Source organism: Aspergillus chevalieri, chromosome 2, assembly GCF_016861735.1.
Source record: "Aspergillus chevalieri M1 DNA, chromosome 2, nearly complete sequence".
Taxonomy (NCBI): Eukaryota; Fungi; Ascomycota; class Eurotiomycetes; order Eurotiales; family Aspergillaceae; genus Aspergillus; species Aspergillus chevalieri.
The window spans coordinates 3,824,417-3,842,646 of record NC_057363.1 but is presented as its reverse complement, the minus strand read 5'-3'; the positions used below and the strand labels follow the sequence as shown (position 1 = coordinate 3,842,646).

General features: G+C 44.8%; 4 protein-coding genes across 4 annotated transcripts; 2 read left to right on the top strand and 2 right to left on the bottom strand.

Annotated features, from left to right (window-relative positions):
* Positions 1-632: 632 nt before the first annotated feature.
* ACHE_21327A (uncharacterized protein) lies at positions 633-3,364 on the top strand (the record flags this gene model as incomplete). Its single annotated transcript, XM_043275397.1, has 12 exons — positions 633-697; positions 767-863; positions 922-1,117; positions 1,173-1,394; positions 1,450-1,646; positions 1,704-1,884; positions 1,946-2,122; positions 2,174-2,386; positions 2,448-2,655; positions 2,707-2,828; positions 2,911-3,100; positions 3,157-3,364. The coding sequence occupies 12 exons, from the start codon at positions 633-635 to the stop codon at positions 3,362-3,364; spliced, it is 2,076 nt and encodes a 691-aa protein (XP_043134391.1).
* Positions 3,365-3,974: 610 nt separating this feature from the next.
* ACHE_21326S (uncharacterized protein) lies at positions 3,975-4,647 on the bottom strand (the record flags this gene model as incomplete). The annotated part of the gene is made up of 4 exons (XM_043275396.1): positions 3,975-4,322; positions 4,374-4,445; positions 4,497-4,562; positions 4,624-4,647. 4 exons carry the CDS (start codon positions 4,645-4,647, stop codon positions 3,975-3,977), a joined length of 510 nt encoding a protein of 169 aa, XP_043134390.1.
* Positions 4,648-5,169: 522 nt separating this feature from the next.
* ACHE_21325S (uncharacterized protein) lies at positions 5,170-6,255 on the bottom strand (the record flags this gene model as incomplete). The annotated part of the gene is made up of 2 exons (XM_043275395.1): positions 5,170-5,218; positions 5,276-6,255. 2 exons carry the CDS (start codon positions 6,253-6,255, stop codon positions 5,170-5,172), a joined length of 1,029 nt encoding a protein of 342 aa, XP_043134389.1.
* Positions 6,256-11,594: 5,339 nt separating this feature from the next.
* On the top strand, positions 11,595-12,758 carry GRE2_2 (SDR family oxidoreductase; the record flags this gene model as incomplete). Its single annotated transcript, XM_043275394.1, has 3 exons — positions 11,595-12,129; positions 12,192-12,394; positions 12,444-12,758. 3 exons carry the CDS (start codon positions 11,595-11,597, stop codon positions 12,756-12,758), a joined length of 1,053 nt encoding a protein of 350 aa, XP_043134388.1.
* Between the last annotated feature and the right edge of the window lie 5,472 nt (positions 12,759-18,230).

Genomic DNA, 18,230 nt, shown 5'->3' with positions numbered 1-18,230 from the left:
ATTAGCGAGCCCTTTCAAGTACCACTAGTATCGTAATTGAATCTTGTCCTCCTTTTTTATTTCATCAAAACCTGATCTTCCTCATAGCACTTATCTAGCGCTTCTTAAGCATTTATCACATCATGGCTTCATTTCCGAACTCTCCTCTGAATGCAGAAGATCTTGATGTACGTGCTAAGGAAAAAGATTCCTAGTACTTATATAAAGTACTTACATTTACTCATAGCATCAAGTCCCTTTAATTCGTTTAACAGAGGGAGCTCCAGATAGTCTTGCTTCAGACTATATTGAATATACTACATGCTTACCTGATTATCCGAAGACAAGCACCCATGGATATTCCTATATTGTTGAGAAGAAAGACTCTTTAAACGGAAAGGATGGTATTAAGACAATTCTTGATGAGGTTTGTGAAAGGTACTTGTTAAGTGCTTGGAATATATTAATTAAGTACTTGACAGGTGCAATACTCTAAAGATGAGATCTCAAGGAAAAATATATATTGTGCATTTTTAAGAGCCCCAGTGCTAAAAGTTCGATTGAAATGTTCAGGAGTAAAGATATGTGAATATCTATCTTCTGATTTGAAATCAATCACTCATACATCATATAATAATAGCATCTGGTCTCAAATGCGGCAAGCACAACAAGCTGTTGATTTGACTGAGCCAGATCAAAATCGAAGGAACACTTACACGTGAGTACTATACTAATATTTAGGGAGTGCTATTTATGTGCTTGAAAAGTGTGCACTAAGTCTTTTTAGGTTTTATCATTCAGTTCTGAGTCGTTTTGAAAGGCAAAAAGGATGTCTACAACAACTTGATACCTGTAGTCCAGGCGTTCAGTACCATCGGGAACCAGTAAGTACTTATCAAATACTTTTCAAGCACATACGAGATACTTATCTGATATGACTAGGATGTGAACGGTGAATTAATACCCTTTGTTGGATGTGTTCATTATCTTAACAACCCTCGATATCATTTTTACCGCCGGCTTCTAGGAACTCAACTGAATGTTGAGCTCCTAAAAGGGTTATTTGACAATAATATCAATCCCATGCCAGAAGAATGTAGTATGATACTACATCAAAAAACAAGGCGCCTAAAATGTGGTATGTTAATACTTATTTACTACATATAAAGTGCTTCTCTAAACACTTTATGCAGGGATTAACCACCCACAAGGATCTGGAGCCTTACTTAAACTAGGCTGTGAAGTTTATTTTTATCTACTGCTTCCTATTGATCAAAAAACCTGTCCTTACTATATCTTTCTTTCACAAGGTGTTCATCAACATCCACCACCACCATTAACCAAGACCCCAGCACGAATCATTCAGTGTCTTGAAAAAATCATTTTCAATACCCTCACACCTGATATGACAACATGTAAGTGCTTCTAAGGCATTTGACTATTACAAAAAAAGTACTAAACAATTGTTAGCCACATTTTTGAAGTCCCCTGCTCTCCAGCAGTTCTGCCATGATAATAATGCATTTACCTTAGCAGATGTTCATCAAAGTTTGAATAACACTGATCGGGTTACTGCTATAATTCAAAGACAGAAGCTTTTACATTTTCCTGAAGGGCAGCACTATAATGGAGTTGCCTTTGAAATGCAGATCAATCCTCAGATCAAGGTATGTACTTTGCAAGCGCTTCTTTAATGCCTCCAGGGTGTTAAACTAGTATTCTAGGAATATATTCAGGCAAAGTACCAAGATGACAGTGAATTTATGTTAATCTGTGCATTGAAGGAGCAATTAGAGCTCCTTTTAACACTCAAGTCATTTGAGGTTGATATGTCTTATAAGCGGCTCAAGGCTGCTAAATTAAATGAAGTTGTTTTTACAACTTATTTACCAAATCATGGCAAAAGTAAGTACTTAGTACTTGATAGGCACCCTTTAAGCACTAACACATTGAAAAATCACTTCAGTTATTACCTTAGTTCGAGTGTTCACCAATCAAGAGAGCCCAATTGGATACTATCGACTCTTTAAAAGAGTCTTTCAAGTTATTGCCAATGTGACTGGACAATCAGTTTGCTTCTGGCATATCCATCAAGAAGGCTTTCAAGGAATTATTTGTGACATGGATAATAAACAAACTAGTGGTAAGTGAAATTTTATAGTACCTAATCAGTGCTAACATACTGCTTCTTAAGGGCTTGGAAAGTACTTATATGAGCTTGATCCTTCACGTACTACTGAAGAACATCTTCGTAGTACTATAGTCTTTTGCCAGGTCCACTTTCATCGAAATATTGTCAAGGCTGTTGGAAATCATCCCAATCAGCAGGGAGTCCGTCAAAGAATGGCAGGTTTATTAACCTGTAAATGTATGGACGACTATTACAAATTACTTGATTTATTGCAAGGTAAGTACTGATTATTACTTGATAAATGCTATGTTAGCACTTCTATTGACAACAAAACTAGCACATGAGACTGATAATGCTGATAATGTCTTCCACTGGGCACAACACAAGCGAGATCCAGTAATTGCAGCTGGGTTAAATAAGCACTGCTCATTAATTCCATCTGAACATTGGGATTTTATCCGAAACTCAACCAATACTGCAGAGCAAACTCATAATAAATCCTATGCCTTTGGAAGACAGCAATTACTACTGCCTGCAGTAAAAAGGTATTTGGTTTATATCTTCCTAATAATCTATAAGTACTTACAGTTTCCTAGTGCCTGGATTCTTGATAAGCGAGATATTCAACAGTATCTTGGACGTGAAACCTTCAGTATATTTCATGCCAATCGGACAACTAATATGGAAACCCATTATTTGCGTCATATGCAACGGGATTGTAAGTACTACATTAGTATCTAGCTAGTACTAAAAAAGTGCTTGACCAGTGTTTAATATTTGTCCTAATTTATATATATTAGTCTCCCGCAAGCGACAACACTCATTCAGTTCACCTACTATGGATGATGATAATATTCAATTACCAAGCACTTCTGGTATAATACCACCATCTTTAAGGAATGAACAATCATCACCTTCAGTAAGACAATCTTCAATTCGTGAACGATCATGGTCAAGGCAATCCTCAAGCCGTGGAAGAACTCCAACCCGGTAAGCATTAATCAAGCACCTAATAAACACCATAAAAATACTAATTAAGTACCAAGGTCCTCTTCCTCAGCACTTCGACGGGTTGCTTCTGCAAATATAGAAGTTCAACAGGCTCAACTTGATATTGAAAAGGAAAAAGTTGAGATTGAAAGAGAAAGATTGAAGCTTGAACAAGAACGGGTAAAGCTTGCAAGAGAACAGGCTGAGGTTCGACAACTTGAATTGCAGAATTTAGAACGGGAGAGAGAATTATACAAAAAATAGCAAAGAGAATATTACTCAGGTCTGCTATGTACTTTCAAAGTGCTTTTTTAATGTTTAAAAATATGTGATGAATTACCAACTAATAGGCACTTAATAACTGCTCTCCACTAGTTATATTTAATTACTAGAAGAGCAGTCTTAAAGTACTTATGAATCACTAAAGCAGTAAAGGGTTCAATAATGTTAGCTCAGATCTGTGGTCTAGTTGTGATACCATCATGATATGTCTATTAGCTATCAAAAATATATGTATTGAGCTTATACTGAATTTCTATCTGCTAAAGAATAACTTAATATTTTGATTTAGATTTATGAATCTTTCTTTATCTAGCTAATAGATCATCCATTCTGTAAATAGATCTAATACAAATGCGATCTATTACTCTGCATCAGTGGGAAGTGAATTTGGGTCAAAAAGACTAAAGTTATCACAATGCCCCTCATTTTTGCAACAGTCTAAGCACTTAATAAGCATATATCAAGCGTTTAGAAAAATATTTTTACTTACCCTTTGCTCTCAATCCCTTCGCTGCACAACTAGGACATGGAACAGCATGGCCATTGTCCTTGCACCAACGTTGCATGGCAGCACATGATACCTAAGCACTTATCAGACATCAAAAAGGTATAAAACAAGCGCTTTGAATGTACTTACAGTGCCTTTCTTCGTGAGAGGGAATGGCGGCTTGGTATGGCCAGGGGGTGTGGTAGGCTCAGGAGAAGTGGACTCTGAAGGGCTGGGGGCAGGCTCAGAAGGAGGGCCTTCAATAATATTCTTGAAAAACTCTGTTATCCTTTGTAAGTGCCTGCAAAGTGCCTGTGAAGTACTTAGAATATACTTACTAACTGCTGCCTTCACTGCCTCTGGTTTTGGCCGTCCGGTTCCAGGACGCGCAACATTAACATTATGATAGTGTTTCACATGGTAACGCAGGTCATTGGTCCCAGGAAATGCTTTCTAAGTACATATTTAGCATTAGAAAAAAATAAAGAAGTGGTAATAACTTACTTTTCCACGAATACAGTCTTCCACACGACAGAACAGCTCATCAACGTGAATGATAGTCTCCTCATTCTCTCCCTAAACACTTGTTAGCACCTTCCAAACATCTCAGTAACATTTAATTCATACCTCCTTAATCAGAGGTAGCGACAGGGTTCCAGCGGGCACACGGTCAAGATAGGCTTTGTACGCGGGCTTCTTTCATTAATATGCATTTGTTAAGTGCTTCTTAAACGCATGGCTGATATTTCCTTACCACATCTGCAAGCGTAGAAGGCATTATGACGGCAGGAAGGGGGGTTGTATATCAATTGTGTAGGCACTAGGCAGATGAAGGATTTCAACATAAGAAAGAAGGTGTAATTTTGGGGCACGCTCAGTGTTGTGGATCATGTGATTTAGCGGGACTCGGTAAGGGCGTTCCGGGGCTCTCCGAGCGCTAGCGCGGGGCGCTCCGACCTACAACCTCACCTGTAACCTGAGTTATAACCTGAGTTACGTGTGGCGCTTGCGTGCACGGGCCAAATTCCACACGCCTGACTGGCCTTGGCAGGTGAAGCGGGTAGCTCAGGTTCGGGGAATCGGGAGCCGATAATCCGACTGCACGAGGCTATATGGCGTACAGAAGATGGAGAGTTCAATATGCGCCGAAAGGAGTGATATTGAAGTCTATGGTAACCACACGTAGAACAAGTGCTTGAGTGCTTGACTATCTAAATACGTGTAAACACCGACCTATATAAAGATCCCCTGGCCTCGGTAATCGGGCTGACTATTTGTCCGATAGATCCTCATCAGCAGGCTAGTGTGTGGCGTTAGCTTTTAGCGTGTCGAACGCAACTACTTTCTGCCTATAGACAGTTAGTGGCCAGTTTCAAGATAAAGCAGCCGTAGACTCGGGAACATACTCGTGTAAAACCTGAGTACCATCCTTCATCCATGTTTTGACATCCACAGTCTCCTGGTTGTTATACATATCGTGCAGATACTTTTGGAATATTTGTCTTGCGACCATGCATTTCTCCAAGTCAAACCCATTGATGGCTGCTAACCTGAAACCGCCTGCAGGCCTGGGCCACGATTCCAGGGGAACCGCAGGATCATAATCCACCACTATACTGCTGACATCAAAAGCCTTTTCCATTTCCTGTAGAGTCTCCGATGAGATGGTAGTGCCAACAGGTGCATATTTTTCATCATCGAATAGTGCGACACTGTAGCCCGTTTGTCCTTGTGTCTCAGGACCTGTCCAACCTTTGTTGCAGTATAGGCCCACCAAGGAAGGCAGGAACCAGGGCCCGTATAGATCCGGCCATTGGGAGGTGAACCGCAAATGGATCTCGATAATCTTCCCCCCAATTGATTCCACGTTTAACATCCCGGTATATTCACTCAGGTGAGCCTCAACAAAGGCAGCAAGATTCGCCTGTACATAATCCTCTACTGCGACGTTGACCTCCCAGTAGTCAAATGTTTGCCGTGGACCCGGCACGCCTATTGAGTGGCTGAACCAGACGGGTTTCCCTGCAGCGACGGCGATATCCGTGCTATAATGTTTTCCGGACAGTAAAGTACACCACATGTGCCCTGGCATAATGGTCTGCCAGTACTCCTCTGGTGTTTCAATCACTCGTGCAGCTGTCCCCAAGCCCCAGAGGTTCAACAAGGGCTTACTGAAAATTGGATATTGTTCATCTGGCGCAATTGCATGTGGCCCACATTTAAGGCCTTGTAGCTCGGCGACCGTGAGCTTGTTGTAGACCCAGCGAAACTTTTGTGGAGCAAGCTTGTAAGCCTGAGTGTCGCCAGTTGGGATCATACAATCGGGCGGACAGTATGTTGATTCGAAAAGTCGCTTCCTTGCTGGAGGAAAGTAAAGGATCGGCATATTGGGTATGTGTCAACGTCAATAGAGGGTTTATGGGGATATAAAAGTGTGTTCGTCCAATGCTATGCAGAAATACACAAACAATCGGATTTGTATTGAATTCCGATGAAACTTAGTCAAGGGCGATCAAGAGGTGAAGGATAAGCCTCCTTCTTATACCCCCTTCCAGGTTGCACTTGATACCCCAGCTACCACCCTACAAGCATTCACCTTGTATTATATTGGGGATCACATTAAAGTTCGTCCACTATTGCATATTGCGGTGTGGGTTCAGCTCGAAGCTGCACGAATTGTTTTTATTTTGAGAAAAATTCGGGGACCATTGGCCAAGCCCGATTCAGCTGTGATATGTCCACGCCGAGACGGAGGCTGGCTGAAAAATCCAGCTATTGTGGGTGATTAGAACAGCTGAAAAGCCAGATATGACAAGACAGAGAAAAAGATCGACCCATTAAACGACTTTAGCAACTTCATAATTTTCAGAGTAGTGGGCATTTTCTAACATACCAACTACTTGTAGAGCATTTTCAGTCAAGATAAATTGTGTACTTGTATACAATGGGAAAACTCAATTTGTCTTTCCTGACAAATGTGCTGTAGGTCCACTAGTTAATTGCCAGAATGACGCGTGCACAGCGGTCAGACCGACCAGCAACGCCTTGGGCATCAACGGTTAGCAATGTCATTAAGTCCGCAAAATCTGAGCACCATCGCCCTTTGCATCTCAGTCAAAGCAACACCGAAATCCACCGTTTTAAACATCACGTTGCCGTGATACCAAGAAAATATTCAAATCGGTTGGTAGGTTATTCTCAATATCAGCGCGTCAAATGTCTCTCGCTTGAAACTGGTACAAGTGCAAATACTGACAACTGACAGTCCAGGATATTCGCATTATTGAGTTAGATATATTCAAGATAGTCACAATTTACCTCCGTTGATATAATCCGCCAATAGACTGCCACTCGGCTGTTATCACCGAATAAGCAATGTCTGATGTTGGGAAAAGGGCACTTGGCGGGGAATCCGAGAGGATATCAGCTAAATGTTTCGAGATAAAGGAGGACATGTTGATGACGTTCAAAGGGCGTTCATGCAATATCACTGACAACAAAGACAAGCTTGTCGTTGCATATGGCCCAGATGATGGAGAAGTACAGAAAGACGTTATGGCTGGTTATAAGTGCTATGTAATGAGGGCAAATATTAAATTCGAGAGAAAAGAGTCTTGATAGCTCCTAAAAGTGAGTGGTCATTATTCAAAGGCTTGCATCAGCCATTCCCCCCCTCTGTTTCCCATTCCTGAGTCTTCAAAACCACCAAGACCTAAGATATCGGAGACTTTGTATCCATCATGATAGCCCATTCCGATAACCAAGAATGTGCCCTCGTTAACCTTTTCTGGCAGATGAAGGGTCAAGCAGTTTGTCAGAAACACCCCTGTCTCCTGTTCGTGTCTCCAGAGCTTACTCTACTCTAGTAAGTAAGTAAGTAAGTTGCTATTTTACGTCGGAAAAGACGGTCGTGTGTGTCAAAACAGGCCACGTGCCGCGGGGTCCCGAAACGGAACATACGACGGGCGGAGCGTAAACCGCCTATCTGGTAGCTAAGCTAATTCTATCGTACACGCTGGCAAAGACTCCCTCGCAGGTGCTTGCCGAAAACTCTTGGGCTGTAGAACGGCTATATGCATTCAGGGGGAGAAGGGGAGAGAAAGGGGTGAAAAGGGAGACGAAGAGATTTTCATGTCGGGGGTTGAGGTTAGTGTGCTGGGCATATTGTGCTGTAAAAGTGAGACCTCTGCAACCATTCATGGAGATCTCTGGTTCCTGACTTGGAGCGCAGGATTTCATCCACCTGTCGGCTTCACCATGGCTGTGGGAAGGCCTTGTGGCCCTTCCGGCAGTAGTAGAAGTGGTGGGCGGTCTTTGGGCGCCCACATGAGCACTCCAATTTTGCGTCTTCATGTCCAAAGCGCTCATGATACTGGGCGAAGTCTCCATGACCTGACCGGGCAGCGAGGAGTCGACTGAGGCTGGCTCTGGGGAGGGATAGTTCGAGGGTCGTTTATCTAGGCCAATGGAGAGGTCCTGATACCGCTGTGATGCATTCTCAGCCCAGAATGCTTGAAATCGCCGCCAGAATTCCTCTTTCAACGTCCGGCGAGCCCAGGCATATCTTGCCGGAGGGGTGTTGGTCTGTGGGATAGGTCTAGCTCCTTTCTTTGCTTGTTCATCGGCCTGTTCATTTCCTGTGATACCAGCGTGCCCAGGGATTCGGCGGACATGCACTTGTCCAGGAGGGATAGTCTCACATCTGAGGGGCCGATTGGGCCAGGCATTCATGATTTCTTGGAAGGCCAGGACGGTGCTCTGGCTGAAGCCTCTGGGGGAGCCCATTAGCTGTCGTGTTACCTCCTGGTTATCAAGGAGGATGTATAAGTTCTGTGTGTAGGGGCCTGGACACTATTGAGGGCAGCTTTCAGCCCCTCAGTAGCTGTAGTGGCCTCTGCATCAAACACTTCATGTTTGGGGAGGCAGAGATGGCCGCGGACAGTCTCCTGCTTCCATGCACCCCAGTATCCATACCATCCAGCCCCAGCTACGGCACCTGATTTGCTCAAGCGGCTGCCGTCAGTGAAGAGGAACATGGAGAGTGGGGGCATGTATCAGCCCACTGCTGAAAGATCACACCTGCCCTGTCTCGAGTGGGGCATATATTTTGGATAATTTTGGAGTTCTCCGCCTGCCAGGGGGGATACAACAGAGGGTCAGTCTGTTCTACTGCCTGTAGCCATGGCAAGTGATTATGGATTAGGCGTGTGTTCACAGGAAAGGATCGCATTTGGAAAAGGCGCCTGTGAACTGGATGGCGGTTGTCCAGTCTGGCGACACGCAGTCTAACAGAAGCGCGTTTCTGGTCAAGGATGATCTCCATCGGGGGAATGGCAGTTTCTCGATGGAGGGCTGGAGTAGGGGTGGTACGGTATACTGGGAGAGTACCTCAGAGAGCATCTCTGAGTACCCGGTCAAGGCAGGAAAGGGATGAGTCAACTTGATTTGATACAGAGCCCTGATTCCTGGGCCTGGGCCTGTTTCGCCCCAGCCACCAGGCCTCAGCCCCATAGCAAATCACTGAGATAAGACAGGCAATTGTAGCTTGCCGCAGTAGGTGTGCCCTGGTCCCTCTGACTGTGTTGGCTAATGATCTGACACCAGCAGCTGTCTGCTTGGCTTTTGCAGCCAAGATTCTGCAGTGTTTGCTAAAGCTCAGCCTCCGATCAAACCAGATGCCTAGCCACCGCGTTGCACTGCCAGGAGGGGAGGTGTGACTGACTGTGTGTGAGCCTTGAGAGGTGTGAATAGAGCATGTGGGGTTGGAATGGTTGGTTCCACGTGTGAAGTGCTGCAGTTCAGTTTTACTGAAGTCAAATGTGAGGCCTTCTCTAGCTCCCCATTGTCTAAGCTCCTCAGTGCAGTGCTGAAGCACAGTGCAGTTTTCCTCCAAGGAAGGGGAGGCCACAAGTTGGCATATGTCATCAGCATATCCAAAGCGGCCGCGCCGGGAGCGAACTGAGCCCTGTTTCAAAAATGGGCTCGATGAATAACATGAAGAGGATCAGGGAGATTGGGGAGCCCTGTGGGAGTCCTGCCGGAACCTGGAATGTCTGGCTCATATGGTTCCCTAGACAGAGGCTGGCTGTTCGACCTCGGGTGAAACTAGCTACCCAGTGGACCACATTTACGGGCCATCCTTGGTCCTGGAGCCGTCTAATCAATCGTCCTGGTAGGACAGCATCAAAGGCGCCTTGCACATCCAATGTGAGCATGGAGGCCTTCAGACCTCGTGACCATGATTCCTCAACATCATGATCAAAGCTGTGGCTAGGTCTGTTGCAGAGCGCAGTGGGAGAGTTCCAAATTGTTGAGGATGGAGGACTTTATGTTTGATAGCAATCAATGTCATCCTGCGGGCTATCAGACGCTCAAGTCCCTTCCCCAGAACTGACAGGAGAGCAATGAGCCTGTAGGCCCGGGGAGCTTCGGTCCCTCTTCCCTGGCTTTGGAATAGCTACAAGCGAAGCGTCTCGAAATGGAGTAGGGGCGACGTCGCATATCAAACTCCCAACTTCGAAAAGAAAGATGGCTAGCAGGAACGTATTTCAGGCTAAAGAAGCCATACGCCTTGCCCGCTATCCATTCCTATTAGCCGGGGTTGAGAACAGAAAGGACATGGAACTTACAGGCTGTTTGAAAGCTAGCAGTAACCAGAAAGAAGGCCGAGCTATACCAAGCCATATCTCCAAGACTATGGAAGTCGTCGGTGATCCGCGGAATAGCCGTGGCAATAATTGTCTATTAAGGGTGAAGGTGCTTATTAGAACTTCTCAACCTTGATGGGTTTCTCAAGAACTTGAGGAACTCACAAACAATGAAGTTAGAAATATTGCCAGGATCAAAGCAGCCACCACAAAGATCAATCGTAAGCCTGTGGGGTACTCGCCGTCATCGCCATTTGAGACTGACTGCTCTGCTCCGTTCGTATTCTGGACTTCCGAGGAATTTTTCTCATGAAACGACCGCTGCTCCGAAGCATGGTCAATATCTTCGGTGTCTACCATCTTGATTCCTAAGGTTTTGTGGATAGATGCTGACCGAATCACGGAATGAAACTCTATTCGTTTTGATTTTGTGCTAGGCTAGACTACCTACTTCAATTACAAAGCCTACCAATCAACATCCTTTGAAGCCCCGGAGCTAGGAGATAAGGGGAGATAAGAAGCTACCTCCGCCAAAAGAACGCACTTCATTCCAAATGAAGCATGCTACAAGACGCCCCTTGCCTCAGAAGGATCTTGAAGTGTCAATCAAGCCAACCTTCTCCGCCGAGTCGATCAGTGGATTACCCCACTGGTGGAGTAGAATCCTTTATACTGACTTAAGACCGTGCAATGTCCGGCGCTTGTTGTATGCTATCCTTGTCCTACAGGGTATATGAAGCCCAGCCTCATTTGTTTTCTGAGATTATCATGATGGGAAGGGCTAGACAAGCAGCCGGAGTTAGGAGATAACTCGGTCTCGCTTTCTTGAGGGTACAATTTTCCTAGATGGTCTTTATGGTCGCTGTGATGTAGTCCCACAGTACGTTTCGTCTTTTATATAGGTTGACATCTGTTCATGTTGGAATGTGTGTTACAGCATCACGGGACTGTCGGGGTGGACTTCGAGTCCACGCTAAAGAAGATTAAGTATAGCTGTCAGCCAGCTCAGCCAGAGGAACGAGTCGGTTATTAATGATCTTAAACATCGATTCGCTTCGCATTGGATTCAACACTGACAATGGCCCGTCGCGTCCTCCTCACCGGGGGCAACGGCTTCATTGGATCTCACATCCTAACCCAGCTTCTTGGCCATGGCTGCACTGTCTGCTGCGCTGTTAGAACACAAGAAAAAGGCGACAAGATTTTGAGGGACTTCGCCGCGCAGCAATCTCAGATATCTATCACAATCGTCCCCGATATCGTCGCACCCGGAGCATACCACATGGCGGTACAGGGCACCCCCTCTTTTGACACCATCTATCATACGGCATCCCCGTTCACGTACACGAACGTGGGGAGCAATCTTCAGTTCCTCGAGCCGGCGATCAAGGGGACGTTGAACCTGCTCGAAGCCGTGAAAGACAATGCCCCGAGCGTGAGAAGAGTCATTTGGACCGGTAGCTGCGCCAGCGTGATTGACTACGACAACCTTGTCTCGGACCCAGCAAGGCTTTATACAGAAGCGGACTGGAATCCAGTTACATGGGAAGAGGCAGTGCACGGGGATCCGTCGAAAGCATACAGGGCCAGTAAGCTTTTTGCCGAACGAGAAGGTACGTCGATTGTTCTGCTTGCTGTTAGCAGAGGCAGTACTAAGACGGTGTTCTCTACGCAGCATGGAAGTTTATGAAGGAAGAACAGCCAGCGTTTGACTTGGTCACATTATCTCCGCCGGCGACTTTTGGTCCTTTGCGGCACTCCATCACAAGCATCCGGGACCTGAACGAATCTAATTCTCGGTTGTGGAAACTTTGCTTCAACTCGACCAAGGATGCTCCCGTGCCGTACATGCCGGTACACACTTATGTCGACGTCCGAGTAAGTCGCCCAGCTTGACACTGGTTTTGATCTAACCAACATTCTGTAGGATCTTGCAGATGCCCAATTCAGAGCCATGACTGTCCCAGAGGCCGGCAACCAACGGTTTGTGGTGTGCGCCAGGCAATTTGACTTCCAGGATGTTTGCGATATTCTCCGATCACACTTCCCTGAACTGAGTGAACGCACGCCGCTTGGGAAACCAGGGACACGCTCCTTACCGGCAGGGGCATATTCCATCGATAATTCCAAAGTGAAACAATTTTTAGGAGTGGAGTTCCGAAGTCTTGAAGAGACTGTTTTGGATGTCGCACGTTGTATGTTAGATCTTGAGCGGAACGAAAAGCAAGCCCATGCTACCTAGGGTGGCATCGTCCTTGCAGTCGCCCGAATCAATGAAAGCGGCCGTACCAAAACAAAGGCAATAATCACTCCCATACTTTCCAGCGCGTAGGCCGTATTGTTATAAACCTTGACCATGCCTCTCCTGCTCGACATGTGTCCTGGGACGACCGAGAACCATCTCAAACATTAATTACCCTGGCTGCGCGGCGATCGTGTTCCGTAGAATAGGGCTGGGTTCAAGGCGGGCGGGGTCTGCGCTGGACAGCCCCTCATGCTCCACTACTCCGGTCCAATGTGCCACCGAGTAGGTACTCTCTGTGAGCTGCGGTTAACGCTCCGAGGGGGAGCAATTTCTGAGTATTTTTTTAAAAAAAAAAATATTCAACCCGTTCGAGCGCTGTATATACTAGTTTTGTATAAGATATAACATGTAAAAATCGTATCTGGCAGAGTATTTACACATTATATAACTACTACTACTATGATCCTAGACACTGACAGAATTTTCTCGGCTTTTTTAAGATAAGTCACGCATATATCAAGCGTTAATCGAAATATGGTAGTACTATGTTATCCATAGAGTAGAAAATATATATTCTAACTGAATACACAGCGAAAAGACCACTTTCTAAATCGACCGACTTCCACTGACCGGAAATACTTTGAAATTAAAATACGGCTAATTTACGCTGTAGGTTATTATTTGTAGCTTTCTTTTTGTAATATTCTAGATGGTAGGTGAGGAAGAGAGATAGATTATTGGATTGTATGATAATCGTTGATGCTGTGACGGGATAGGAACAGAGAAAAATACACGCTAGTGACTAAGGATTTTTATGCAGGAAAATTGTGTAGACTTGGGTATAAACGTACCCTTGGGTATGGGTAAACAGAACTTGGGTATGGGTACGAGACCTGTACCCAAATGGATACCCATGTCTAGGTCTAACTTTGTCCTTGAATACGATGCAGTCCTGACAAGGAGGCGAGCTGATCAATATGACCGCCTCGGCTAATGAAGCCGGTGATGGCGCATTAGCCATATTGACCAGGTCGGTATGCCTGTCAAGTCGCTGATTTAGTATCTCCAGTCGGCTTTCTAGCTTCAAGAATGGTTTGGCCCGGGGGGACACTCAGATGCGAAAGCAGTGTCACCCCAAAGGCTTGTTTTTTTGTTTCCCTAACAAACATCCCCGCACCTTGATGCCAAACCCCACGTCATCCCCTCACAATCTGCCCCATTCAGCCAGCTCTGCCCTTAAGGAGATAAGAACACCCTTCTTGCGTTGTGTGTTTCATCTTCCCCAGCTTGATTACGGTATAATTCATCCTCGATAGACGGCTGGACGTCCCTATATTACACTGCCTCATTTCAGGATCACCACTGCCTTAAAATTTCAAGTTGCAGCACCTATTTTGTCTCTCCACACCACAGGCGTCCGGCTTGCAGCCTCAAAAGAATTAAACCATTACTGAGAGGCTTTGGCTCACTTCGCATAAACTGCATCACTACATCTTTTTTCTGGTCATGAATTCGAACAGAGAAACATCACATACTTTACCGTCAGATACCATCGGTATTCCTGATGACCGAGAAACCACGACTCCAACTGCTTATCCAAGCCCTCCAAACTCGCCGCTTAGAACTAAGAGCGATCTTCTTGTAGCTGTGAAGGATTTTGGCAAAGAAGGCTCGTCGGCGGCTGCCTCATTGGCGGGCACGAATTCGAGAAATAAAACAGTTCAGGTTGAAGCATCAGCCTTGAAGGTTTCCTTTGGCGTTGACGGATGGAGGTGTGGGGGTCTTACTTTGGATGAAAGGCCATGCAAACGGCCCATAGCAGAAAATCGCAGAGACGATATTGATATCCACATCCAATCAATGACTGCGTTCAATCAGTCATCCCCCCAGCTACAAGCGAACTTGGAGAAGCTGGTCGACCTTGTGCATTGCTTTCAACACAGACGTGGGTACGCAAAGCAGATACGGCTGGATCAATGGACGGCTGTCTTCCCTTCTGGACCGGACCTGGCCTCGCATAGCACATCAGTCAAAAGGAAAATTGAACTTTCCTTTGGTCGACTTACCCCTCAGTGTATAGGAACTACGCGGGAGAAACAGCGCTGCAGGAAAAGGATTGGAGGGCTAAATGTCCAGCATTGTACTGAAACAATCAAAGAAATTTCCAAGGCCGAAGTCTGCCTGAACGAGGACAGTTTGGACTGCGCTCTTCAGGTTCTTGAGGCATATATGTTTTGTCATCTTCATACAAAGCAGACCTCATCAGAGAGGTTGACATCGTGGAAAGACAGGATTAAGGACATCTGTAAAATGGGTTGTTGGGTTCCAGGGCATTTGAAGGAAAGCAACGCCATAGAGGGTTCTGAAAGACACGATTCCACTCGAGCTTCTCCGCTGACACGAAATGTTTCAACTAAACCAAAGGATATATTATCCACAAAAAAATCGAATCGAAAAATGCCACCGTCTCCATTTACCGATTCCATCAAAGGACCGGTTGTGCATTGCCCAGACCGATATGATACGACCCCTTTCGACATTGTGGAAAGAAGCATTCAGCCAGATGATCATAAGGCTTCATATAATGAGATACGAAAACAGATGAAAAGAAAATTGGATGATGATGATCTGAAAAAGGGCTACCTTTATGCCTATGAAGTTGAGGGAAACAAAGGTTTTGTCAAAATTGGATACACTATTCACCCCATCGAGCGGCGCCACAAAGAGTGGCTCTTTGACTGCAACCGGCAACCAATACCATTATTTCCAATACCTGCTGATAAGGCAACGCGCGTTCCAAAAGCCCGCCGTGTTGAAGCATTGTGTCATGCGGAATTGAGACATCGCCGAATTATTATTTATTGTTACAGCTGCTTAAAAACACATCAGGAATGGTTTGAGGTGTCACCTACGGAGGCTATAGCAGTGATTGAAAAATGGACAGCGTGGATGAGAAAAGAGCCATACACACCTGATCATTCACTACAAGAGGAAGAGGCACGCCAAACTTCTGATATGGACCAATATATGAATGACTTATTCACACAAACTAACTAGACAAACTCTGTCCTACGATATGCTGGAAGGTTCCGGTACTGCTGGTCGACAATGGAATTAGGAGACTTGAGAATGTGTGGTGTCAGGAGATCAGCCTGTGAGAAATATATACTTGAGCACCAGGGGTCTATAGCACCGTCGTTCAACCAAGAGCGTCAGTATTTAAAGCTTTATTCCTTAGCGATTTCACCAACTTCAAAACGCGCATAGACAATCTAGTAATTTTATTTTATATTTATCATATCACAAAGTGCAACTATTCTTGAGAAAAGAAAAATTCACAAATGCTAGGGGGATCCTAAAACTATCAAGCTTCTGTGCTGGAGCCATCTAGGAAGCAGATTTTCTTGAAGAATTCTTAGGACCGGAAAGAAATGGAGGGTAATGAACATGGAAGCTTAGAAATGAGATTGCTGTCTTATATTGGACTGAAATAGTTACAGCATAGTAATTTTTTTCTAGAGCAGATACTGAACCGTTTGGGTTCACAGTAGAATATTTGACTGACTGCGACACCAAACAGTTCGGCAGATAGTATCTTAACTTGCATCATAACATTGCAATAACGTGCATGATAAGCGAGTGAGACACCAAATCGCCGCGACGCGATCACCAAACATTCAACCGCGTTTTCCCTCACCAACAAAAATAGTAATCTTAGCTGTCCAAGCTATCTGAAGCAACCCAAATTTAAGTGCCCGAGCTGCTGCAAAGATCTGATCAGTCAGTCATGCAACTCTGAGTCGGCAACTCAAAGGAATGGCATCACAGCGCGATATCAAGCCTAAATTGCGGAAACTCACTGCCTTAGAAGAGACAGTAATTGTTCAACATATCCTTGACCTGGATGCACGAGCATTCCCTCCTTGGCTTTGCCATGTTGAAGATATGGCCAATCGACTACTCAGAGAATGCAGTGCGTCATGTGTTGGCAAGCGCTGGGCTTCAAACTTTGTAAAGTGACAACCACAACTCAATATGCGCTTTTTCTGAAAATATGACTATAAGAGAGCTCTATGCGATGATCCAGAGCTAATTTGTGGATGGTTTGCACTTGTATGAAATACTATTGCAAAGTATGGCGTGGCGGAATCAGATATCTACAACTTCGATGAGACAGGGTTTATGATGGGCATTATCTCTACAGGCATGGTGGTCACCAATGCAGACCAATGTTCCAGTGCAAAATTATCACAGCCTGGAGGCCGTGAATGGGTCACAGTGATCCAGGGGATCAATTCACAAGGATGGATGATCCCACCATTCATCATTGTTGTGGGTAAATATCACCTCTCAACCTAGTATGATAAGAGCCCATTACCAAAAGATTGGGTGATTGCTACATCTGAAAATGGCTGGACGACAAATGAGAGAGGCCTAGAATGGATTCAGCATTTCGACAAATATACTAAGCCTCATTCTACAGGTCAATATCGTCTCCTTATCTTAGATGGGCATGAGAGTCATCACTCTACAAACTTCAAGCTTTTCTGTAAGGAAAATGACATTATCACGCTTTGTATGCCTCCTCATTCATCACATATTCTTCAGCCTCTCAATTTGGTTGCTTTGGCCCTCTGAAGAAAGCATATGGTTGGCAAATTGAGAGCCTAATGCGCTCTCATGTTACACACATCACCAAAGAAGATTTTTTGCCTGCATTTTTTGCTGCATTTCAGAGCTCAATGACAGCAAAAAACATTCAAGGTGGTTTTAGAGGGGCAGGACTTGTGCCTTTAGACCCAGAGACTGTGATTTCTAGGCTAGATGTGAAGCCACAGACGCCAACACCTATTGAGGGGGTCCCCAAGATGCCTACTCCTTGGGTTTCTAGGACACCAAACAACCCAACAGAGGCGACCTCACAGTCAGAATATATAAAGAATCGAATTGCCCAACATCAAAATAGCTCACCAATGTCTATTTATAACACTATTGACCGATTTTCCAAAGGAGCGCAAGGAATCATGCATAAGATAGCTTTGCTGCAGTCAGAGAATTGGATTCTTTGAGAGCAAAACAAGATGCTTAGCAAACGTCGCAGAGCTAAGAAAATACGTCTTCAACAAGGAGGAAGTATAACTCTAGCTGAAGGACAAGACATTCAGACCCAAATTGATGTAGAGGCACAACTTAAAGAGGAAACATGTCAAAATACTGGTCGCTCAAGGAGGACTAAGAAGAAAGAACGGCGCTGTGGAAGATGCGGCAATCCAGGACATTCCATCCAAACCTGTCAAGAAGATGTAGGGACCTCTGAGGAAAATGATTCTGAATAGTTTCGATTGGTTTTTTGGTGTTAGAGTTGAATATACTAGTTTTATTTAATGGTGGTGCGGTCAAGTGTCTCACTCACTTATCTGTCTCACCCGCTTATCATGCACGTTACTTCTAAATATATAGATAATTTAT